Raw genomic sequence first — 25,895 nt, forward strand, 5'->3', positions numbered from 1 at the left:
TTCTACCCTAGAAAAATTTTCACACACATGATTCAGGAGACTATACAAGCATATTCACAGCAATATGTGGGGGTTTGGGGAGGAAAAAATAATCTAAATGTTGGTGATAGGGAAATGGATATATAAATCATGGCATATTCATATAATGGAATGCTACATGGCAGAGAAACACAACAGGGATGGATCGAAATCAGCAGAAGTATAATGCAGCATGGAAATAATTTTATCATGGAAAGATAAGCAAAAGTATATAGATAGTTTAGGAATATATATGATAATTACATAAAGAAAAGTTGAAATGGTTTTAAAAAGTTAGGATAGTAATTAGCTTTGGGAAGAAGCAAGAAGGTGGGACCTGGGAGGAACACACAGGAAGCTTCAATAGTACAGGTTAAGGTTCTGTTTCATAAATTGGGCCATACATTCACAGTTATTAATTTTATTATGTTGTATAACCTACAGTAACATATATTTTTTCGTGTATGTCAGACTTTTAAAAATGAAAGAATTGTCAAATTGCTTGACAGTGCAGAGTTAAATTTCTACTGACAGTGTATGAGAGTGCCGATGGACGTGATTTAAATTTTTTCCCTCTGCTTTGGGGCTGGAGGGGAGAAGAGTCCCACTTCAACGGCTGTCTTGGAGTATCTTTGTGAGCTAAGGCGCAATTTCCTCTGCTCTCAGGACATTGATGATACCTGCCCAACACTCCTAAGGGACTCTAAACCAACGGCGTAAGAAATGGTGGGACTGTATGGAGTTGGCAGAAAGATAGTTACTGATTTTACACTGTTGGAAAATAGAACAGTGCTTTATACTTAACAAATTGCTGTAGTTGGTTTAATGTCCTTTTGATGGTTCTATACAGTTTCCAAAGGTTGCAACATTTTCCATTCCTAGAAACGGAGGGGAGGGGCAATCCCTCTTTCCCTCTGCTTCCTTCCCACCCACCATGCCTTGGCACCTGCTGTTCCCTATGCTGGAAAACCCTTCGAGGCTTTGTTGGTCCGGCCGACTCCTGGACTTCCCCTAAAAATTTAAGTTCAAGGGCTAACGCCTCTTACAAACTCCTCTCACTCTTTATCATCCCAGATGACCACAGCTCGGGGGTTTCTGGGTTAATCGCTCCGTCAAACCTCAGTTTCCGCAAAGAAAAGATCAGCTTGGATGTCTGAGGACAGCGCAGAGGGTACAGAGCCCTCTGCAGATGCTGGGTTGGAGCAGCCTAGTTCGAAAACCCCGCCCGCCCCCATCTCTGGGCGGGTTTGGTTTAATTAGAGCCTCAGTTTCTTAATTTGACTAAGGGATGCTTTGACTCCGTGGAACCCGGCCACCGCTTAGCACCTCCCGGGGGTTCCCGCGCTTCCTTCATGACCTCGGGAACTGCTCGCAGCCGCCAAAGATCTCTCCTCTCCCAGTGCTGTAGCCACTCTAAGCGCCGCACCCCGCGGGGCGGAGAAAGTCTTCCAACTGCGAGGAGGGGCCCTGACGCCGGGCGGGGAGGAGAAAGCTTTGGCGGCGCTCTAGCCCGCCGGGAATCGCTGCGCTCTCACTCGGGAATCCTGATTGGCTGAAGGCCGTCGCTCGCGCGCGCGTCTTCCGGGCCACGGGGTGGGGCGGGGGTGGGGCGGAGATGCCAGAAGGAGCACGACTTCCGGTGCGAGGCGCAGTCGTCGCGCCTGTCCGGCCCAATGGCGGCCCCGCTGCTTCACACGCGGTTGCCCGGAGATGCGGCCGCTTCGGCCTCTGCAGGCAAGACGCTGGGCGCGACGAGGACTGGGTGAGAGTCCGGGACGCTTCCTTCTGCGCATCTGACACCGAAGTCCAGGACCGGGGTTAGGGCAGCGGATGTGAAAGGGCCTGGGGCAGAGCTGAAGGAATCGTGGGAGCAACGGGTAGAGGGTCATCTCAGGTCCTCAGGAGTAAGCCCATGCCCCTTAAGTGGGTGGTAAAGGTGGGAGAGGGGCTGGGAAAATGAATCTGTTCTCCGTTCCAGAGTCCCCTTTTCTCCCCACGGGGCTCCCTCAGAGCGCCCCAGGCCTGGGTGCTACCTTCTCCTTTGCTCATCCCTCCCGCTTCTTCGTCTAGACTTGGAAAGAGTTCCCTGACCTCATTGATTTATCAGGCGAATGCTGTCATTGATGGCAAACGGACTCGTAATTTTCTGTTGATGTTTGAAATTTGTTTCCACATACACGTTTTTTAACAGTCTGTCTTCCTCCACTCTTTTTTTTTTTTTTTGAGATTTATTATCTATTTGAGAGAGAGCGAGCGAGCGAGCTGGGGGAGGGGCCCAGGGAGAGAGAATCTCAAGCCGACTCCCCGCTGAGCTCAGCGCTGGAGGTGGGGCTCAGTCTCAGGACCCTGAGATCATGACCTCAGCCGAAATCAAGAGTCACATGCTTAACCGACTGAACCATCCAGGCGCCCCTGTCTTTTTCAACTTTTAATGCTCCTAACCCCCATAAAACATTCTGGGGTTTAACTTTGAGAGTCATTAGTAAGATGCTGTGGCCCGTCCCCCCCCCCCCGCCCCCCCCCAGCTCTGCTTTGTGTAAAGGAAAAAAACTTTGTGAAACACTTAGCAATGATATCATTCATGGTATTTATTAAGTGCCTATACTTTCTTGGTTATACACTGAAGACAGTAGTCTATCAAAAGAGACAACATCTGTGCTCGCAACAGAGCTTACAGTCTAAGGAGGGAAAGACAGTGACTAATAAATAGAAGAACAGCATGGTTTCAGGTAGAGATAACCTGAAGAAATAAAAACAGGGTGATGGAGGAAGTGAGGGGATGGATACTTTAGATTTTGGCCCCTCTGACATTTGACCTTAGCTTGAATGACCTTAGCTTGAATGAAGACAAGAACCCAGCGTGTCTAGGTCTGGAGCATGAGTGTTTCTGATAAAGGGAACAGCAAGAGAAATGGGAATCAGCTTGGCAAGTTTGAAGAATAGCAAGGACACTATGGTTGCAGTATGTTAAGTGGTTGGAGATGAGGTCAGAGAGGTAGTCAGGGGCCAGATTAATGTAGGACCTTGAAGACAGCGACAAAGAGTTTGAATTTGTATTCTAAGTGAGGTGGGAAATCTTTGGAGAATTTAACAGGAGAGTAGAGTAGCATGATCTGTTTTAAGTTTTGGAAAAGATCATTAGATCACTGAAAGAAGACTGTTGGGAGGTTAGAGTGGAAGCAAGGAAGCCGGGTAGGAGGCCTTAGCGATAGTCCCACTGAGTGATGTTGGCTCCATAAATGTTGACTATTAAAATTTTTATTATTCTCTGTCCTGCACTTAATAGTGTGATAATCTTGGTTCTACAGGCTTTCAGATATGCTCACTTTAGAGAATGATTTCTTCAATTCTCCCCCAAGAAAAACTGTTCGGTTTGGTGGAACTGTGACAGAAGTCTTGCTGAAGTACAAGAAGGTAAGAGATCATGTGAGGTTTGATGTCTTTCTCCCTGCTGCTTTATTGAGATGTAATTGATACGTTGAGGTTGGTTTTTGTTGGTTAGGATACAATTGTAGCCTTTATACTAAAGACCAGTAGACATAATAAAATGAATTTTAGATGTCAGTCTTGAAGTCAGTTGTTTAACAACAGCATTATGTTATCAGCTCAAAATTAGAGTAATAACCTCTTTGCTGAGGTTGTATGTCTTCAAATGCTTTATTTCCATAGTATCTTTCAAAAACTTGAGCAGGTGCTAGAATAAAAATCATTGGATCAGAGCATTTTCTTTCTTTTAAAAAAAATTTTAAGGATTTTATTTATTTATTTGAGAGAGAAAGAGTGAGTGAGAGCACCAAAAGCCGGGAGGGTCAAGGAGAAGCAGACTCCCTGCTGAACTGGGAGCCCATTGCTGGCTTGATCCTGGGACCGCGGGATCATGACCTGAGCCGAAGGCAGACCCTTAACTGACTGAGCCACCCAGGCGCCTAAAAGCATTTTATTTCTAAAGGAATTACCTAAGCATTGTTTTGGGACAATAAACCAGCTCTGTCAATAGGGATTTTTTTTTTTTTTTTTTTTTTTTGGTTCTGTGTTAGTTTAGAAGTGATTCTACTAAATCTCAGTGATGGAGGGAAAATATGAATGTTTGTATTTATATGTATAAGCATTTTATTTATTTATTTATTTAAATGATTTTATTTATTTGACAGAGAGAGATACAGTGAGAGAGGGAACGCAAGCAGGGGGAGTGGGAGAGGGAGAAGCAGGCTTCCCACTGAGCAGGGAGCCCGATGCGGGGCTCGATCCCAGGACCCTGGGACCATGACCTGAGCTGAAGGCAGACGCTTAATGACTGAGCCACCCAGGCGCCCCTGTATAAGCATTTTAAATCTACATATATGAATGGATGGTACCTTGTGTCATCAACTATTTTATTTAGGTGTCAGTACATAAGTATACCTAAATGTGAACAACCTTTCAGTATTCATTTAGTTTTTTTCCAAGCTGCCTAGCTCCACTAACGTGAGTTTTTAAATTTTTGGAATTACAATTTTACAATCCAATGATGTGTGAAAGTTATAATGTTCCTTTTGTAATAGTTAAAAGTCCTGCTTTTGGTCTTTAACAGGAAACTGAAGTAAGCAGAACTACTTTTTTTTTTTCTGTTCTTGTTTAGGGTGAAACAAATGACTTTGAGTTGTTGAAGAACCAGCTGTCAGATCCAGACATAAAGGTAATTAATTTACATTTGTTCATTAGCAAAGCTGTAGCCACTTTGTACAGATTCAGTTTGCACTTTTGGTCCTATTCCATCCTCTAGAACTTGCTCTCTGTATGATCCGTCACTTGAATGCAGCGGCTCTCAACGGCTCTCAATGGGCACTTTTGCCCCCTGGGCACATTCGGTGATGAACGGGAGACATTTTTGGTTGCCACGTCTTGGGGAGGGAGGGGCGCTACTAGCATCCAGTGAGTGGATGACAGGGATGCAGCTACACAGCCAGCAATGCACAGGGCGGCCCTCCACAACAAAGAATTCTCAAGTCCGAGATGCCAGGACTGCTCAGGTTGAGCATCCCTGCTTTATCTTTCCTTTCTGGAACCTCTTTATGCTGCATGCTGCTCTCATGTCTCTCCACGGAGAAAACAAAAACACAAGTTGACTTGTCTTTCGAGCTTGTACCCTTTTCATTGTTTTTGGAAATGTTTCAAGAGATGTACCTTTTAAGATATATACCTGTCGTAGGCACAACTCAGTGAATTTTGTTTCCCAACTTTGGAAAGAGTAGTCTCTTACCATGGCAATAGTAGTCAGATTGTCTGGGATCAAATCTTTACTCTCTTGTTCCCCAGTGTGTGATCTTGGGCAGCTTGTTTAACCTCTCTGCCTCTGTTTTTGTCTTTGTAAAACCAGAAAAACAATAGAGGTCTTTTAAATGTGAGGTTTTAGAGGATCCAGTGAGTTAATATATGAGAAGCACTTAGAACAGCCCCTGACACAAAGGGCTTCGTTAGCTGTTATTCCTGCTGACAGCCCGCACTTTCTCATTTCCCTGCGCGTTTAAATCCACTATGAAGTCCTCTGCTCTGATTACTATGACAGAGATTACCAGTCATTTCTTACATGCTGATTTCAGCAGACTTTTTTTTTTTCCAAGCGTCATATGAATTCCTTGTAGCAGTTGACACTATTGACTGCCCACTTCTTTTTTTTTTTTTTTTTTTTAAAGATTTTATTTATTTATTTGACAGAGAGAGACAGTGAGAGCAGGAACACAAGCAGGGGGAGTGGGAGCGGGAGAAGCAGGCTTCCTGCTGAGCAGGGAACCCGATGTGGGACTCGATCCCAGGACCCTGGGATCATGACCTGAGCCGAAGGCAGACGCTTAACGACTGAGCCACCCAGGTGCCCCTACTGCCCACTTCTTAAAACCTTTCCTTCAGTTTCTGGGATCTTCCTGTCTTCTTATCACTTATGTCTAATCATTCTTGTGACTGGTTATTAAATTTGGTGTTGATTAGGTTTCTAGACTTGACCTTTTCCTTCCTGTAAGAATTATTCCTGCATGATCTCCTTATGCCCTCGTGGCTTTGGAATTCCTGTGGCCTGGTAACTTCCAGATTTGTATCTATAGCTCATATTGCTCTTGTGGGCTCTAGACTTGTTTGTTTGTTTGTTTTTAAGGTTTATTTATTTATTTTAGAGAGAGCATGTGCACAAGCAGGGGGAGAGGTGGAGGGAGAGAATCTCCAGCAGATTCCTCCTGAGTGCGGAGCTCGACATGAGGCTTGATCCCACGACCCCAAGGTCATGACTCCAGCTGAAATCAAGAGTCAGATGCTTAACCGCCTGAGCCACCCAGGCACCCCTCCCGACTTGTTTCTTAACTGCCAGCCCACAAGTATTACAAGTGCCCCAAATTTATCATTTTCTCTCTCCCAAACACACTCCTCTACAGTCTTCTTTATTGCCTTAACTGATGTATTGCTTACCTAATTCTTGAGCTAGGAACCTTGGGGTCTTTCTCGACTTCGTCACCCCTCGTTTCCATTGATTCACCAGGGCCTTTGGTGGAAAAAAAAGTCTTTCAAGGCTTCTTGTGTTGTTGGTGCTCTTTTGTCTGGATTCTTCTCTTAACTCCTTTAGGTTATCTAGGTTTCCAGTTCTCCTCTATCTCCCATTACCCCCCCCCCCCAAATTTTACCCTCTACAGTGCAGCCTAAATCCTCTCTAAAGCATATGCTAAACGTGTCATTTTCCTGTGGGGAAACTTAATGCCTTTTGCAGAAAGGCCGAGCTTCTTAGCATGGTCTGCTGCACTGTTTTTCTATGTTCAGTTTCACTAGATACTTTATTCCATGAGTTTGCCACTTTTTTTCACCTTTTTTTTTTTTTTTAAATTTTTAAAAAAGTAATCTCTACACCCAGCATTTGGCGCCACTTCTGTTCATCTTTATCTCTTTGCATGTGCCTTTTGTGGCTGCAAGAGGTCCTCTGTAGTCACTTTAGTTGCTACCTATTGGAGCATGGGCTCTGGCTACATGGCCTCCATCCCTTACTGGCTTTGTGACTGAGGGTAAGTATACTGCACTTTTGTGCCTCATTGGCCCCAGCTATAAAATGGGAACCAATGGTAGCACCTACCTCATGGGATGGTTGTAAGGATTAAATGACTTATATGTTAAAATCTTAGAACAATGCCTGGCATGGTAATTACTATATTAGTGTTTACTGTTATTATTAGTTTATCTACAAAACTCCTACTATTTGAGATCCAGCTGAAGTATCCTCTTTTTTTTTCAATTTTTTTTTTTTAAAGATTTTATTTATTTGACAGAGAGAGACACAGCGAGAGAGGGAATACAAGCAGGGGGAGTGGGAGAGGGAGAAGCAGGCTTCCCACTGAGCAGGGAGCCCGATGCGGGGCTTGATCCCAGGACCCTGGGATCATGACTCCAGCTAAAGGCAGACGCTTAATGACTGAGCCACCCAGGCGCCCCATCCTCTTTTTTTTTTTTTGTTTTAAAGAATTTATTTATTTATTAGAGAGAGAGAGAATGAGCAGGGAGAGGGGCAAAGGGAGAGGGAGAAGCAGACTCCCTGCAGAGCAGAGAGCCTGATGTAAGGCTCGAGCCCAGGACCCTGGGATCATGACCCAAGCTGAAAGCAGACTCTTAACTGAGGTGCCCCTGAAGTGTCCTCTTTAATGGAACTTTCCTTGGTTCTCTCTAAGCACATGGGTGTTCATTTCACTGCATTCCCCACCCTTCAAGTAGATTGTCGTAATTACAAATCTGGCTTACAAGGACTTTGGTAATTTATCTCTGCCCCTCTTTGATTCCCCTATTTGTTGACTTGCTTACCATATACTCCAGCCATAAGAGAACTGCTTTTGGTTTTCTGAATACATGCTTGTCGCTCTGTGAGGAATGAAGCCCCTAGAGAACACCCAGTCTGTTTATAGGCAGCAGAAGTGTCACTTCCTGTTTGAAGCTCTCCCTGACCCTGGCGTTCTTCTACGGGTACAAAGGACCATTTTCTTTGTGTTCTGTTGTTGTTTTTAGGATTTTATTTATGTTTTAAGTAATCTCTATACCCAGTGTGGGGCTCAAACTCACAACCCCGAGATCTAAGAGTCACATGCTCCACCGACTGAGCCAGCCAGGTGCCCCCACTGTATTTTTTATCAGCACTTCTCATTGGTATCTTGACAGACCAACAGTTGCATCAGTTGTATCTGTGTTAGTTCAGAGAGTTTTGCAAGTGATTTGCTTCTAATAGTGGTTCAGTACTAAAGCACCAGAGTCTGCAACTAGTACTCTTTAAAAAAACGGAGCAGTTTTGGGGCGCCTGGGTGGCTCAGTCGTTAAGCGTCTGCCTTCGGCTCAGGTCATGGTCCCAGGGTCATGGGATCGAGCCCCACATCGGGCTCCCTGCTCAGCGGGAAGCCTGCTTCTCCCTCTCCCACTCCCCCTGCTTGTGTTCCCTCTCTCTCTGTCAAATAAATAAATAAAATCTTAAAAACAAAACAAAACAAAAACGGAGCAGTTTAAATGTTAGCTTTATAATTTTCTTGCACTTTTTTTTAGTGGAAAAGGGATAGGATAGAGTTAACTCATTTTTATTTGCACATACCTTAGCTTGTCTTCTCTGCTTCAGGCCTTGGTGAGCTATCAGTACAGTTACCTTTACTGGTTGTGGACATTATGAAATTACCATAGTGCAAATGAGTTGCAATTTACTTGATTTAATTGCCAGCTTACTTGGGGTTTCATCAGGGAAGAGTCCGTCTCATTGAAATTTGTCACAGATAGCACATCGCAAGCAGTCAGCGGTTGAGTGAAGTTGGGAAAAAGGCGGTGGGCTCCTTCTCTGTGTGGAGCGAGGTATTGTGGGAGAGTGGACGGAGCGTAGGCTTTGACCCAGTCAGACAGGTTTGAACCCAGTTCTTTATTAGCTTCTCAAATGGGCAGGGTGCTTATTAATTTCTCTTAGCCTCAGTTTCCTCAGCTGTAAAAGGGGAACGCCAGCAGTCCATTTTCAGCATTGTTAGGATTAGTAAGGGATGCATTTGTGTGGTGTTGGCACCGTGCCTGGCACCTGCTGTGTTCTCACTACATGATAGCCCGTATCAGTAGTCTGTAATTGCAGGTACAACCCTGGCTGGCAGTAGTCTCTCACGTAGGTACCATACTGTCTGTAATAATGTATCACTGTAAGCACAACATTGTCTGTTAATAATCTCTTGTGATAGGTACAACATTGTAGTGCTTTTGTTTATTTATATGTTCCTTTCCCCTACTGAGTCTTAATCAGCAATAACCATTTCTTTCAAAATTGGGGTTTTTTAGTTTGTTCTTGTGTATTTGTGCATATGAATTAATACAAACTATATTTTATATTTATCTAACCTATAGCGTATTTTATACATGGCTTGTTTTCTTTTAGCAGTTTTTCCCATGTCACTAAAAGTTATTAATGATGAACAGTAATTTTATTGCCTAAAAAATACTTCATGGAGTAGTGGAGCCAACATTTATATAACACATCTTTTTTTTTTGAGAGAGAGAGGGGGAGAGAACATGCACGAGCAGGGGGAGGGGGCAGGGAGAGAGATTCTTTCAATTAGCAGTAATCACGCCTCGGATAAACCTCATTGGCTACGATACTGCCACTGCGCAAAGCTGAGAAGAGAGATTCTTTTTTTTTTTTTTTTTTTTTTTTTTTTTTTTTTTTTTTTTTTTTTTAATTTTTTTTTTATTGTTATGTTAATCCCCATACATTACATCATTAGTTTTAGATATAGTGTTCCATGATTCATTGTTTGTGCATAACACCCAGTGCTCCATGCAGAACGTGCCCTCCTCAATACCCATCACCAGGCTAACCCATCCTCCCAACCCCCTCCCCTCTAGAACCCTCAGTTTGTTTTTCAGAGTCCATCGTCTCTCATGGTTCTTCTCCCCCTCCGATTTCCCCCCCTTCATTGAGAAGAGAGATTCTTAAGCAAGGTCCACGCTCAGCGCAGAGCCTGACGTGGGGCTCGATCTCAACAACCCTGAGATCATGAGCTGAGCCGAAATCAAGAGTCAGATGCCTAACCAACTGAGCCACCCAGGTGCCCCTGTCTATAACAGATCTTAATATATTTAAGTCTAGTTACAGGTTGGGTTGAGAAAAAGTTATATGTATTGATGTCTCTAATTAATTAGCTTAGACTGAATATTAACATGTTTTCACGTCAGCATGAATATAGAGGAAATTGAGGTAACTCTTGGTCCTGTGATCTTACAGTATTTGAATCTGCTATGCTCTTTCTGCAGTTCGAAAAATTCCCATCTGTCAACATTTCCACTTATTTCCTGTATGTCAGAGTTACTATGTTGCTTTTTAAAAAAAAAAACAGGAAAAGGTATTGTAACATCCTTCTGTTTTGATACAAACTAAGAAATCTTCATCCCAATTTTGGCTTCAGTGCAAGTTTGTGACTTTTTCTCCTAATTTAAATATTATTGGTAGGTGCTTGGTGCAAAATAGGTATCATGTTTTCGTTATTTTAGAGGATTTGTGATTTTGAAAGCACTTTTCTTTGTTTACCTTAAGGATGACCAGATCATTAACTGGCTGTTAGAATTCCGTTCTTCCATCATGTACTTGACTAAAGAGTTTGAGCAGCTTATCAGTATTTTATTGGTAAGTTTGCCACTTACTTCACTGACTAGTATGTGATTCAGTACTTTGAAAACAGAACACATTGTATCAGTAGAATGTTTCTTACATGTTTCTTTCCCTCTCACCTCTAGAGATTACAGTGGTTGAATAGAAGTCAGACAGTGGTGGAGGAGTATTTGGCTTTTCTTGGTAATCTTGTATCAGCACAGACTGTCTTCCTTAGACCATGTCTCAGCATGATTGTTTCTCATTTTATACCTCGTAAGTGGTTCTTTGCTTTCTCTGCTTTCTCATTTTTTAAATACCTCTTTATTAAGATACTACCTTCTCAGAACCCTGTGGGGATTGTTGCCAACATGGAAAATTCTGAAATGCATATTGGCCCCAGTTTTGGTACATGTCTGTTCCCTATAATGATTTCTATGGAAGCATTTAGATTTGTTGCTGTGATTTTTTTATGTTAAGTGTTAGAAGTCAGGAATTTTTAGCTTTACTTAGAAAGTTACTTGATGCTTTTTTTTCCTTTAGACTGCAAATTCAATCATTGTACTAAGTTTGGACAATGGAAAAATTACTTTTTTGTGTAGCTGTTGATGTTTAGGTCGGTGACAAAAAGAATGACATATTTTGTTTCTCCATCAAAAGCCCGAGTGGTCATTAAGGAAGGTGACGTCGATGTTTCAGATTCTGATGATGAAGACGATAGTAAGTATAAACAGGATTAAACAAGGGATGCCTCCTGTGTCTGAGAGAATGCTGCTGAATGATAAAGCATAGGGCAACTCCAGGATTTATTCTAATGGGTAGGCTGCAACAAATGGCAACCTCTGATGGAATTTTTTTGGTTACATTTAGCATTAACATGTAACCAGTTGCCCTTAGTGCATTACTTATGTAATTAATCCACTTAGTCTTCATTGATGGTTGGTTCTGGAGAAAAATCTTAAATTTAATATTTTGCTAGTAAATGATTCAGTTCTGGTTAGCGGGTGTTTTTAGCTTAAAACATCATTTTTCAGTTTTCAGTTTTATTTTTATGCTCATACTCTCGCTTTTCTCCTTGTAGATCTTCCTGCCAATTTTGACACATGTCACAGAGCCTTGCAGATAATAGCAAGATATGTCCCCTCGTGAGTATCCTTTTGTTACTTACTTTGAATCATGGTCTTTAAGTCTCAAGAAAATTATGATCAATTAGTAGGAGCTTAACTATGTTCATAGCATCAGAACTCAAGTTGTATGCTACATGTTTTTGTATCTTGATGATATAACATTCTATAAAACGGCATTTTAGTTCTCTCTTCATTGTCTTTATTTAAATTATTTAAAAATTAATTTAAGAATTAATGACTTAATTAAAATTATTTAAATTCTTATTTAGAGCTTGTGTGCAAATTTTCCTCCAAATTTTGTATAGTGGTTGGAATTTTGCTTTTATCTTCAACAAGGTATGATACCCCAAAATTTTCAGTGAGCAACCCCTGTGTGCTTGGGTCATGCCATATAAATAAAAATTGCAGTTCTAATATTGTATGTTGATTATATTTGAATATTTTTTTCCTAAGGATTTATTTTATTTTAGAGAGGGAGAGCCTGAGCGGGGGGAGGGACAGAGGGAGAGGGAAAGAATCTCATGCAGACTGCACTCTGAGTGCTGTGTGGCTCCATCCCACAAGCCTGAGATCATGACCTGAGCCGAAATCAAGAGTCAGTTGCTTAACCAACTGAGCCATCCAGGAGCCCCATATTTGAATTTTTAAAAAGTTACAGTTCTAAGAAAAACTTGGGTTTCTTTTGGAAGAGTAGACTTAAAGTTCTCTCTGTAAGTTTGTTATTTGTTAACTTAAAAAAATGATTTGTTAACTTAAAAAAAAGTTGATGCTTTTTTCTCCTTTTTAAAGTAATATATGTGGGAAAGCACTGCCGTGGGAAACATTTAGATTTTAAACTGAAACTCTTTTGCTTTTGTAGAAAAGAATCCCCCTTTTTATTTTGCTATTGATATCAAAGTTAATAGAAGGTTATTTCCCCCTAAGGTATTATAGATTTTCTCTGAATAAGTTCTGATTATTTGAAGTAGTTAGTTACCATTTGCCTCCTGCATCCATATTTGCTCTTAGAATGGAAATGTCACCTTCCAAGAAAGTCCAGTTAACATGGATTGATTTTTTAATTTTTTTATTTTTTAAATAGGGCACCGTGGTTTCTTATGCCAATATTGGTGGAAAAATTTCCATTTGTTCGAAAATCAGAGAGAACATTGGTAAGCAATCTTTTCATGGGGAAAATAATGGAAAAGTTGTGATTTAGTTTTAGGTGATGTTACATCTTTTTCTTAGCAGTTGTTTTCCAGATTAAACTCAAGACTAAGAATGTGACTCAGATTCCTTTCTTAGGAACTCACTGAGGATCCCCAGTGCCTTTTTCCCTTAAGTCAAGGGCAGAGTCCATTTCAGAAATATCTGAATAGGCTTAGTGATTATACAAATAAAAATTACTAGAAGGTAGTAGTCTATACATTATACCAATTGTAAACATGCTTTATTTGAACATGAAGGCAGAACCTTCTATGGATGAATTCTTCTTAAGTTTTTGTGTAATATTTAGATGACTTCTGGTTTTCAATAATGAATAATGAATAATGGTTTCCTACTAAGCATAGCTTATTTTTTCCTAAATAAGGTATTATAAGTATTAAATACAGAGTTAATAAGGTTTGCTAATGTTTGTGATAGTCTGCTTCAAGTGGCATATTATAAATCTTATATCTCTTATGAATATAGATATAAAAATCCTCAACAACCCACTAGAAAACTGCATTTAGTGACGTAAAGAGTTATGCACTATGACCAAGTGAAACTTAGCCTAGCACTGCATGGTTCATTTAATACCTGTTAAAATCAGTTAATAAAACATACCACGTCAGTGGAATAGATGACAGGAACCACATGATCATTTCAGTAGATGCACAAAAGCATTTGACAAACACCAGAACTCTTTCATGACAAAAATAGAAGGGAACTTTTTCAACCTGATAAAGGACATGTATGAAAAACTCACAGGTAGTATCCTATTCAATGGTGAAAGAGCTTTCTCCTAAGATAAGGAACAAAACAAGGATGTCTGCTTTTGCCCCTTTTGTTCAGTATTGTACTAGAGGTTCTAGCAAGGGCAGGTGGGAAAAGGAAAAGGCATCCAGATTGGAAAGGAAGAAGTAAAAAATGCCTGTATTTGCAGATGACATGATCCTACATTTAGAAAAATCCTGAGGAATCCTCAAAGCACTATTAGAAGTGAGATGAGTTCAACCTGGTTATAGAATATAAGATCAATATACAAAAGCCAGTAGTATAAGATAATTTAATGGGGAAAAGAACAGTCTTTTCCACAAATGGTTGTGGGACAAGTGGAAATCTACATGCAAAGAATGAAGCCGGGCCTCCCCTCACACAGTAAACAAAAATGAACTCAAAGTGGATTAAAGACCTAAATGTAAGCTAAAAAAAGCTCTTAGGAAGAACACATAGGTAAGCATTTTTGTGACCTGGAATTAGGCAACAGTTTCCAGATAGGATGCCTGAAACACAAGAGCCACAGAAAACCAGATGAGTTCAACTTCTTTACAGTTTACCAGCTGTGCTTCATGGACGCCTTCAAGAGAGTGAAAAGACAACCCAAACAGTGGGAGAAAATACTTGCAAGTTGTGTATATCTAGAATATATGAAGAACTCTAATATCTTGATAATAAAAAGGCAAATAACTAAAAAATGGACACACGATTTGAATGGATATTTCTCCAGAATTGATACACTTATGGTCAGTGTTGAGGAAAAGCTCAGCATCACTAGTTGTCAGGGAAACGCAAGAGGAAACCATAACGCAAGATCCCACTTCACACCCGCTGGGATGGCTGTACTCAGAGGGACAGACAGTAACAAGTAGTGGTGAGGATGTGGAGAAGTCAGAACCCTCGTTCCATCGCTGGTGAGAGTGGAGAATGGTAGGTGCCGAAGTGCTTTGGGAAGGCCTCTTGACCTTTTCTCAGAAAGGTTAAGCAGAGAATTGCCATACAACTTAGCATTTCCACTGCTAGGTGTCTATCCAGCAGAAAATGTATGTCTAGGGCGCCTGCGTGGCTCAGATGGTTAAGAGTCTGCCTTCGGCTCAGGTCATGATCCCAGGGTCCTGGGATCGAGTCCCACATCAGGCTCCCTGCTCAGCGGGGAGCCTGCTTCTCCCTCTGCCTCTCTCTCTCTCTGTCTCTTATGAATAAATAAAATCTTTAAAAAAAAAAAAGAAAATGTATGTCTATGCAGCACTTTACACGGATATTCAAAATATGGAAATAACCAAATGTTTACGGGCCAGTGAATCAACAAAATGTGGTATGTGTATACAGTGGGTATTATTTGGCAATAAAACAGTGGTTTACTTGCCACAAAGTGAGTGAATCTTGAAAACATGCTAAAACGCCACGTAGTATAAGAGACCGCTTCCATGACAGGTCTAGCATAGGCAAATTCTTAGACAGAAAGTAGATCAGTGGTTACTGAGGGCTTGGGGGGAGGTACATTACTAAAAGATAACCCTATCCTTTCTAGGTGATGAAAATTTCTAAAACTGGTTGTGGTGACAGTTGCACAACTCTGAGTATACTAAATACTGTTGAATCGTACACTTTAGATGGATGAATTCTATCTCAACAAACCTGGTTAAAAAATTCCTGTGGAAGTATACAGATTACAAATTTAATTAACGGGGGTGGGGTGGAGTGCCTGATTGGCTCAGTTGGTAGAACATGCGACTCTTGATCCTAAGGGTTGTGAGTTCGAACTCCACGTTGCGTGTAGAGATTACTTAAAAATAAAATCTTAATAAAACCAACCCCCCCCAAACAAATTTAGTTCACAGGGGGTAATTAGATTAATGATACTGAACATTGTGTTGATAGAGGAACAGTATAGTTTCTGTGCTGCTGGATAGTTTCTTTTTTCTGTTTAATTGAAACTAAAGATTGTATAATTAATGTTTTTCTTATGTCATTATGAAACATTTATCCTCTGTTGAAATGTTTTGTCTTTTTATGTTTTAGGAATGTTATGTTCATAATTTACTAAGGATTAGTGTATATTTTCCAACCTTGAGGCATGAAATTCTGGAGCTTGTGATCGAGAAGCTACTCAAGTTGGATGTAAGTATTTGATAACCTGTTTTTCTCACTGATTTTCATTTATTGAATACATAATCATAATATGTGAAACAATAGAAGCAATGATGGAGAAGAATCCACATTTCCACCTTTGATTTCTTTGAACATTTCTTGAACTTGATGGATGTGCTGCTGGTTATAGACGGTCCCATCTCTCCTGGTTGGGGAACAAGGCATTAGATGGTCACACACATGTGAAAGTACAGTCGTGGTAAATGCTGTGAGTGGAACACGTGTCGTTATGTGCTGGAAAACCTGATGTCATGCGAAGGGGTCAGAAAGGCATTCCTAAGGAGGTGATGTTGAATTCTTTATACCCTTTTTTAAAGAGGCCTGCAGTGGGAATGAAGGAAAGTGGTGGGTTCTAGTGACATGGGGGAGGAAAGGCGAACCGGTCCTTGGGACTGGGTTGGAAGTGGAGAAGTACAGGGTAAGAGAGCAGTTGCTCCCTGGGGAATGGAGTTGGTGTGTTAGCAGTAAGGAGAAAAGTCAGGAGGAGGTTGGAAGAGGAAGAGTTCTGTTGTGGATGGACTGGGGTGCAGCTGGGGTGCCTGATGGAGAACGGTCAGCAAGCAGTGGTAGCGGCCGGGAGGGGCTGGGACGCACCTGTGCCGGGATGCCGGCGAGTCGGGAGAGAGGAAGTGTGATGGGTGGGGAAGGTGAGTACGGACACCTGCAGAGGATCTGGAAGAAGGAAGGGTTTGGTCAGTGGTGTGAGCTACTGTTGACGTTTTTAAGGAGGATGAACAGAGCCAGTGTCCTTGGATTTGGTGATCCAGAGGGAGTCTGCTGCCGTGTCCCTGGAGGGGACGCTGTGTTTCAGGGGAGAGTGTGTGGTTGGTGAGTGGGGCTGCTGGAGGCCTTGGTGAGGGTATAGGAGGGGATGGAGCGGGGCTGTTGGGGGAGACATGAGGTCTGTGGCCTGAGGAGCTGTGAGTGATGGAGGAGAGCCCCGATACTGTGGGGGGGGGGGACGAGGCAGCAGCGCGGCAGGCCGGGGATGAGCTGGAGGGTGGCAGGCTGGCGCGATGCTCACTGGGAGGAAGGCTGTCTGGCCGGCTGCACGTATCATCTGTGAAGTCTTTCCGTGGTTCATACTGTGCAACGGTGGAGAGCACACGTAGAAAGGAGGTCATGTAGAGAGAGTAAAAAATGTATGATTTGAATGTTGTGTGAAGCGAGATAGGGTTATATACCACAATGAATATTCAGTAATTCCAGTTGACTTGCATTTTGTCATTTTCCTGTTCAGTTGATGGATGACATGCTTCTGGTACAACATGTTAAGAGTTGGAATGAATGTTCAGTTTGTGGAAACTGATTTAGACCAGCACACTGCATTTCATAACGATTTTATAGAAGTATGTAGTGAAAGGGGTGTGATTTGTAGTCTCGTAAATTCCTTTGTGACCCAGACCAGTTGGTAAGTTTGCACCGTAATTGTGTATTGAGTTATAGGGCCAGAAGGGGTGCTCATGTGGACCCCTTCAAAGTATGTATATCAGACGAATTTCCAGTCCCCGAATAAAGTAGTTGTATTTTTCTTTTGTTTTTTAAGGGAGAGAGGGAGCAAGTTGGGGGGGGTGGGCGGTGTGCAGAGAGAGAGAGGGAGAGAGAATCTCAAGCAGACTCCACGCTGAATGCAGATACCAGCGCGGGGCTTGATCTCACAACCCTGAGATCATGACCTGAGCCAGAACCAAGAATCAGATGTTTAACTGACTGAACCACCCAGGTGCCCCAAAATAGTTGTTTTTTTTTTTTTTTTAAGATTTTATTTATTTGAGAGAGAGCATGAGAGTGAGGGATATTGGGAGCAGGGTGGAAGGGTGAGGGAAGGGCAGAGGGAGAGGGAGAAGCAGGTTCCTTGCTGAGTAGGGAGCCCTATTCTAGGACCTGGGATCATGACCTGAGCTGAAGGCAGACAGCCAAACGACTGAACCACTCAGGCATCCTAAAGTAGTTGTATTTTTACTGCTTTCAATCTGTTTCCCCCCTTGTTATAATGTAGGTGAATGCATCCCGGCAGGATATTGAGGATGCTGAAGAAGCAGCCATTCAGACTGGTAGCGGGCCAGACGCCACCGAAGGACTCTTCAATATGGTCAGCACTTACTAACGACAGCTCATAATTCCACAGGGTGGGAGGAGATGGCTAACGGCCCCTCATCTTCTGCAAGGCTTTAGCTTAAAATAGTTGTTCAGCAAACTTGAAAGTGAGGTTTAAATAAGTAGCTGCTGTCATGTTGCTTACTGTCCAGTAGAGTTTGTTTACTTCCAAGCCTGTGAATGTGGGAGTGGTGAAGTAGGTTTCATTTTTGTTCTTACGTTTGTGCTTTCTGTTGTTGTTTTTTTGTTTTTTGTTTTATAAACCACATACTGTTTGTGAAGGAGCGATAAATAGGAAAGGATACCTGTGTGATTTCTTTGTTTTACTTGTCTTAGGTCTTAATGCAGTATTTCTCTGCCGGGGGCCGGGCTCACTGGAGGAGGAGGGCCTGAGAGGGGGATTTAGGTCACTAGGGACAAAGGGTGTGAAGAAGCAGGAAAGGCAGGGAAAGGAACTAAGCGAGAGTTTGCTCTCAGCTGGAAAATAGCTACAGCGTGATGACCCTAGCGATGACCCCCGATCCCGGGAGCTCTGGATCCCAGCTTGAAGCCAGGGAGACGGCCTCCCGTGACCCCTTGTCAGCTGGTCATTTCGGCTGGGGAGGGCAGGAAGGAGTGCAAGGGCGGTTCTCCGGAGAACCGGTGCCCCCAGCAGGGGTGCCCTGTCCTGGGAGAGACCTGGCACCAGCAGGGCCCAGCACAGTGGGTCCCAGGAGCTGGGGGAAAGCTGTGGTGTTCGCGTGGCCTTTCTCCAAGAGGGCCTTCCGTGTGACTCTCCGGCTGGGCTCGGAATCTGCTTTATTTGGAATGCCACCAGCGGTTCAGGATCACACCTCTGGTGGGGAGTCCCTGCCTAGAGGAGGGGGTCTGTGTCTTCTCTTTGTTTTATCATTCAAAGGAAATAATCAGCTCTGAGAATTTTCCCTCTTACCTATTTGACTCCAGTTTTTAATGTCAGTTTGACCTTTATCTTCAAAGGATGAGGATGAAGACACTGAATATGACGCAAAGGCTGACCCGCAAAGACTCGATCACATGGTCCATCCTGTAGCCGAGCGCCTGGACATCCTGCTGTCTTTGCTGCTGTCCTACATCAAGGACGTCTGCTACGTAGATGGTAACGAGCTGCACTCGTCACAGTAGCTGCATTTGAACGTGGCAGCGTGCCTGGCTGTGTGCTCGGTGTTTCTCATACATGACATAGTCCTCCTAGAGGTCCTGGACAAGTTACTGTTCCGAGGATGGGGCGAAGCGGGTTTAGAGAGATGCCGTGACTTGCCAGTGTGACAGAGCTTGAGAAGGGTGGGACCGGATTCGGGCGCAGTTACTGGTCTTCGAAGTCCCTGATGGTTTCACAGACCGTCGTAGTCGGGGACGATGTCTGGAGTTTGGTCAGTTTTAGGTGGGGATCAGATCACACTCAAGTTGTTCAGGACCTCTGAGAGTAGTGCACTTTGGTACAGGGTGCTTGGTGTTAGGGATTGAGTTTGGGGGTGTCATGCTGTAGTGAACGAGTTGGGGTGCTTCTTGCTGTCCTGGAACTTTGCGTTTGGAGGCTTTGCCATGAAAACAGGATTCTTTATTCCCATCGTAAAGATTTAAGTATGATAGTTGGCCATTCAGAATAATAGGACTTGAATCTGAGTTGACGGTGTTATTAATTTTTTTGTTGTTATAAAAATAATACAGTTGATGAGAGAAAATTTGGGAACTATAGGAAAAGATAAAAAAGACAATTTAAATCTGCATTTGCACTATTTAGAGAACCATCATTAGCATTTTGAACTGTTTTTCTTTTCTGTTAGCATGTGTATATTTAGGAGTGTGTTTTTCAGTGGATTTGGGGGTCATGATGTACACAGTGATTCATAATCTGCCCTTTTCCACCTGCTGTGAACATTTTCTCAGACCATTAACTGTCCTTCTAGGTTGCTATTGATCGTGTGGATTTAATTGTCTCTTTTTTTTTCTCCTCCCTCTTTTTGTTTTTTTTTAAAGATTTTATTTATTTGAAAGACTGAGCAAGAGAGAGAGAGCGCACGGGGGCGGGGGGGGGGGGGGTGGGGGAAGAGCAGAGGGAGAGGGAAAAGCAGACTCCCCTCCTGAGCAGGGGAGGCTCGATTCCAGGATCATGACCTGAGCCAAAGGCAGATGCTTAACCGACTGAGCCACCCAGGCGCCTTCCCCGCTCCTTTTTTTTTGCCATTATAAATGTGTAATGAACATCCTTGTATATATGTATATGTCTGGAAATGTGCTTGTGATAAATTCTTAGCAGCAGAATTAGTGGATCAAAGGGCTTCTGCCAGGGGCGCCTGGGTGGCTCAGTCGTTAAGCGTCTGCCTTCGGCTCAGGTCATGATCTCAGGGTCCTGGGATTGAGCCCCGCATCGGGCTCCCTGCTCCGCGGGAAGCCTGCTTCTCCCTCCCACTCCCCCTGCTTGTGTTCCCTCTCTGTCAAATAAATAAAATCTTTAAAAAAAAAAAAAAGGGCATCTGCCACATAACTAGTAAAATTGCCCTTCAGAAGGGCTTCCTGTTCATGGCATCACAGCAGTGTGTGAGGTGAGGGCCTGCTTCATTGTCAGTGCTGGATTATTATGGTTATAAAGGAAAATCTGTGCAAAATAAAAATGGCATTTTGTTATAATCATAGCTTAATGGGTGATATTTCTTTTTTGTATTTTATTTTTTATTTATTTTTATTTTTTTATTATGTTATGTTAATCACCATACATTACATCATTAGTTTTTGATGTAGTGTTCCATGATTCATTGTTTGCGTATAACACCCAGTGCTCCATGCAGAACGTGCCCTCCTTAATACCCATCACCGGGCTAACCCATCCTCCCACCCCCCTCCCCTCTAGAACCCTCAGTTTCTAATGGGTGATGTTTCTTAATGGTATTTTATTTTTAGAAATTTGGTAAATGAAAGTGGCAGCCTAAAAACAATGTGTAAAGCTGAAATGCCAAATTTTCTCTTTAGGCAAGGTAGATAACAACAAAACAAAGGATTTATATCGAGATCTCATAACCATCTTCGACAAACTCCTGTTGCCCACCCACGCCTCCTGCCATGTACAGTTTTTCATGTTTTACCTCTGCAGTTTTAAATTGGTGAGTACCATGTCAACATGGTCTTAGCTTTTTATTCTTACCCATGATTTTCCCTTAAAAACTGGGGGTGGGGGCTGTAGGGAAGGGAGACATGAGGTATTTCTTTTTCCTGAGCTCACTTTTCTGGTGCCTCTAATAAGATAGCTCGTCCTGGAGGCGCCTGGGTGGCTCAGATGGTTGAGCGTCTGCCTTCGGCTCAGGTCATGATCTCAGGGTCCTGGGATCGAGCCCAGCGTCGGGCTCCCTGCTCAGCGGGAGCCTGCTTCTCCCTCTCCCTCTACTGTTCCCTTGCTTGTGCTCTCTCTGTGTCAAATAAATAAATAAAATCTTTAAAAAAAAAAAAAAAAGCTCGTCCTAGGCCAAGTGCTCTGAAAGTGCCATTCTGCGTTTGGTACACTAGGCGGTGCCCTTCCCTTTCATTCCAGTCCTGGCTATTAAAAATCCCAGGGGATATTTAACTGTTTCTGTCCTTCATTCTCTCAGTTGATCCTAACTCACTTGATCCCAGAACAACTTCTAAATCCAGAATTTTAAAACTTTAGGCAGTGGCTTTCTGTTATGGAAACAAAAATGGAAATACAGAAGACTGTTCCTTTGCCACTGTTTTGTAGCTTCTTGGAATAGTCAGGAGAGTGCTGGGCATGGGTAAGAAGGTTAAATTTACTTTGCCCTGAAGTATGTGTTAGTGCTCTTGAAGAGAGTTATTTGCGAGAAGTTGGAGGTTGTGCCTTTGTTAAAAAGAAGTTTTCATTAGTCTTTTTTGTATGATTAGCATAATTAGTCAAAAACTGCCCTTGAATCTGTGTCTCTGTTTCTGGGTAAGTTCAGTACGTGCGGTCAGAGATCGGGAGAGGACTTGGCACTGTGACGGGCCTGCCGCACGGTTCCCACGCGAGTGTGGCTCGTCCCTGCTTTCCATTTCTGGCTAAACGGTGGGATCACTCGGATTCCAAAGCTCTGTCACTGAACCTATGAAATCTGTAGGGTTGAATCTAAATTTCAGCTCATTTGGGAACTTATATAAGGCTGGGGAACACCTTTTGTTTTTAATACTATTATCTCAGAGTGTTGTAAAATTAAGAACCATGAGAACTGCATATGTTATTTATCTAGTGGTGTGACCGAGATACTAGCACTTTCCCCTATTGCTGAGTTACAATCTTAGGATTCCGATAACCAGAGATTTCTTCAACATTAAAAAAGATTAAAGCAATACCTTCTCTTTTTATAGGGATTCGCAGAAGCATTTTTGGAACATCTCTGGAAAAAATTGCAGGATCCAAATAATCCTGCCATCATCAGGCAAGCTGCTGGAAATTATATTGGAAGCTTTTTGGCAAGAGCTAAATTTATTCCTCTTATGTAAGTAACCTAATTTTCCAAGTGCTTTTTATGTCATGCTTTAAAAAGATTATAGCAAAAAGTCTTTTAAGTCAGAGAAATACCTGCTTTAATTTTTGTCTGCCTTTAAAGTGAAAAAATCTGTTCCCCCATTTTATGCAAGATGTTTACATTTCCAAAAAGCAATCTCAGAATAAAATGTCTCCTTTAGATATAAAAGCTCATATGGAAAGCTTTTGTCATCTGTTTTGCATGGTTACACTTGAACGTGAAGACCCATTTGTCTTCGTGGGTATTGTACGGTGTTGTATACTGTCTTGATTCTTTTTATAGGTTTGTCATTTTTCATTTGCATTCCGAATCAGTTGTATCTGTTAAAGCTGAAGAAAAAACCCTTTTAAAGGTAATAGAAAGATCTGTTTAGGAGGCCAGCTCTGGGCCTACTTCTTCCAGTGATCCATGAAGATGTCTTTGGGCAAGGCTGCTGTTACAGACCCTTCCCCAACAACTAAAAGCCATCTGTCCACTCTGCCCTAAATTATAGGCCACAGGACTTTATCAGAACCCCATAGGGAAGGGTGAAGTCAATCAGATGGTCTCCTCCTCGTAAAATGTTGCTAAATGTGCCCTTTTCTGTGGCCCTATTCCTCTGAGAGGGCAGGGAGGCCGTCAGAGAAGTCCTTCTGAGTCGATAAGGAGATGCTTGTCCATCCCTTGGGACCTCAGGCAGCTTTAGGGGCCTGCCTGTTCCTAGAAGGTCCATGCACTCTATCTTAGAATTGAGAAGCTGTCTTCCTGCCCACCCATCCTTTTCCTTCCTTTGTTTGCTGCTTCTCTGTGCCCATGGGTAATAGATCAAGAAGCCTACGGACTGACTGTTCTTAGTCTGTAGTGAGAGACAGTTGTGTGTTTTTGTGTCACTTTTGGTTTTTTATGAAGCAAGTGAAGTTGACTTGGTTTTTCTTTTCCCTAGTACTGTAAAGTCATGCCTCGATCTTTTGGTTAACTGGCTGCACATATACCTTAATAAGCAGGATTCAGGAACAAAGGCATTTTGTGACGTTGCTTTCCATGGACCATTTTATTCAGCCTGTCAAGCTGTGTTCTACACTTTTGTTTTTAGACACGAGCAGCTTTTAAGTGGAAATCTGAAAGAAGGTCAGTGATGTGGGATTGATGGATGCGAACTGGATTTTCCTGGAATACTAGTCACCCTTTAGAAGGGACAGGCATTTCTTTTTTGAGAATTTGATGGAAACTGTGGAGTCAGAATACTGCCCGTGCACACTCAAGCTTTGAAACATAATTTCAAGCAGCCCTTAGGCCCCTAAAGCCCTCTAAGACCTCTCTTTAACAGAGGGTGGATTTGAGGTGGAGCACCTCTGTTTTAGAGGGTGGCATCTAGACTAATTGTGAACCATGAAGGGGCTCTTCTTCAGAGGCGAGGCCCAGCACAGCGCTTCCTGCTTGTCCTCATGCTGGCCCGTGAAAGGCAGGCGTCATTCCCCACCCCCACAGGGGGACCCTAAGCACACGCAGGATATTGATTGGCGGGATTAGATGAATATGATTCTAAAGCTTGGGGTCATAACAGTTATGCTGCTTTATCTAGGGACTTGAGTGTTCATCTACTGGTTTTCAGTTTTGCTAATTTCTAAAGGTTGCATATAATTTAAATCTACCAGATGAAGCTTGTTTATCAAGTTAGTGTGACAAGAACAATATCAGTTAAGTCCATTTAAATGGTTTTAACTATTTGCACTTTGCAATAATTCAAATGGTTTAATAGGCTGTTTCCTCTACAGATTTTCTCAACCTCTGACATTTGGGGCTGGTTCTCTAGTTGTTGTGGGGGCCGTGCTGGGCATTCTAGGATGGTTAGCACCCTCTACCCACTAAATGTCAGTTGGGCCCCCCACAACCCTGCACTCTGTTGTGACAGCTGAAGCTCCCCAGACACTGCCCCACGTCCTCTTGGGGGCGCAGCTGCCTTGAGAGTTGAGAACCACAACTCTAAACTGAAACTTGAATGTGTTGCAGTGTATGTATTTATTTATAATCTGTTACTTCTCAAAAGGTTAAAACTAGTTGTATAAACTAGGAGTAGGACAAGGTTTTAGCACAATGTAAGCAAAGGATCTGCTTTTTTTGGCATAAATAAATGGCAAAAGTCTTGGTTAAAGAGGATGTTGTTCTTGTAAGCCATGACAGTATCCCATTTTTAGTTATTTTTATCAGAATATACTTCAAAGATGGGGCTCCTGGCTGGCTCAGTCAGAAGACCGTGAGACTGTTGATCCCAGGGTCGTGAGTTTGAGCCCCACTTTGGGTGTAGAGATTACTTAAATAAATAAAACTTAAAAAAAAATACATTAAAGAATCTCCTAAAATAAAATATACTTAAGCACAAGTTGGTTTGCTTGCCTTTTAAAATAAGCGTGGTGTCTTACTTTTACTAGTATAGGAGAGAATTCTATTTATTTGTTCCAGGAGAGTGGTATCTAAATTTTACTTCTATCTCCGTAGTTTCCTTGTGAAAAAAAACAACTGATATATGAACAACTATCACATACTTGAATAACTTGCTCAATTTCACTAATAATTTCAGACGTGCAGGACTTGCTGTTTGTTTGCTCTTGTCAGATTGGCATACATATCTGTCTCTGGAAGTCAGGAAGGAGAAATTCCAGATCATACAGTCATTACCTCTTGGGAGTGGTAATGGGAGAGGCGTGTTGCCTCAACTTCGTACTGATTTCATGGTTTCTCTATAAACTCAGGATATGCTGAGTTTACAAATATCTGAATTCCAAATTGTCATATAAGTTCATAGCCCACTAAGGATGTGCGCTTACCTCCTGGGTCTTTGAAAGAATACGCTGTTTTCTTTAGAAAAGTTAACTTAGTCAAAAGTGAGTGTGGTTAAGCCTGGTGACCTCCTACGGGGCTCTGCATTGTGTGACTGCGTGGACCTCAATTATTTAAAGCATTTCTGCAAGTAACTTTGTGAAAAATTTTTTTGATTTGTGAAAAAATCCGGGCTGTTGAAAGGTATTTAGACTGTCATGTTTGTACTTTTTAAAAAATGCTTTGTTTTTTAATCAAAGGTTTGAGATACCTTCAAAGTCTAAATTTTGAACGTATAGTGATGAGCCAGCTAAATCCCCTGAAGATTTGTCTGCCTTCAGTAGTTAACTTTTTTGCCGCAATCACAAGGTAAGTTATTTATACTTTATGGGTGGAAATTATTTAAAAATAAGTTCGTGTTAGTATCAGTATTGTACAATTCCACTAAATTTCTGTGAAATTATTCAGTAAAATTAGTAACCATAAAATGCATAAAAACCAGTAACCCCCTACTTACAGGAAGCACTGCAGTGAAGCTTTTGTTTTTATGCTTTGATGGTACTGGAAGTTGCTAGTGCTTTGTATTCAAAGATGATAATTCAGCGGAAGCCTCGGCACTTTGAAATGAGTAAGGCA

At 42.3% G+C, this 25,895-nt stretch overlaps 1 protein-coding gene and 1 pseudogene across 1 annotated transcript in view; one reads left to right on the top strand and one right to left on the bottom strand.

Moving 5' to 3' along the window:
• Window positions 1-1,651: 1,651 nt before the first annotated feature.
• RRN3 (RRN3 homolog, RNA polymerase I transcription factor) overlaps window positions 1,652-25,895 on the top strand; it is a 29,287-nt gene continuing 5,043 nt past the window's right edge. Inside the window, exons 1-15 of the mRNA XM_032392223.1 lie at window positions 1,652-1,780; window positions 3,327-3,432; window positions 4,637-4,693; window positions 10,565-10,654; window positions 10,765-10,894; window positions 11,279-11,338; window positions 11,700-11,763; window positions 12,827-12,896; window positions 15,727-15,825; window positions 17,855-17,947; window positions 18,931-19,069; window positions 20,941-21,071; window positions 22,303-22,433; window positions 23,386-23,570; window positions 25,520-25,628. Of these exons, the coding sequence (XP_032248114.1) occupies window positions 1,692-1,780; window positions 3,327-3,432; window positions 4,637-4,693; window positions 10,565-10,654; window positions 10,765-10,894; window positions 11,279-11,338; window positions 11,700-11,763; window positions 12,827-12,896; window positions 15,727-15,825; window positions 17,855-17,947; window positions 18,931-19,069; window positions 20,941-21,071; window positions 22,303-22,433; window positions 23,386-23,570; window positions 25,520-25,628 (1,553 nt within the window). The 5' untranslated portion in view covers window positions 1,652-1,691. The remainder of the gene's footprint in view (window positions 1,781-3,326; window positions 3,433-4,636; window positions 4,694-10,564; window positions 10,655-10,764; window positions 10,895-11,278; window positions 11,339-11,699; window positions 11,764-12,826; window positions 12,897-15,726; window positions 15,826-17,854; window positions 17,948-18,930; window positions 19,070-20,940; window positions 21,072-22,302; window positions 22,434-23,385; window positions 23,571-25,519; window positions 25,629-25,895) is intronic.
• LOC116624411 lies at window positions 9,424-9,647 on the bottom strand (annotated as a pseudogene).

This window comes from Phoca vitulina, unplaced genomic scaffold (assembly GCF_004348235.1).
Source record: "Phoca vitulina isolate PV1807 unplaced genomic scaffold, GSC_HSeal_1.0 scaffold66, whole genome shotgun sequence".
In the NCBI taxonomy this organism is placed as follows: Eukaryota; Metazoa; Chordata; class Mammalia; order Carnivora; family Phocidae; genus Phoca; species Phoca vitulina.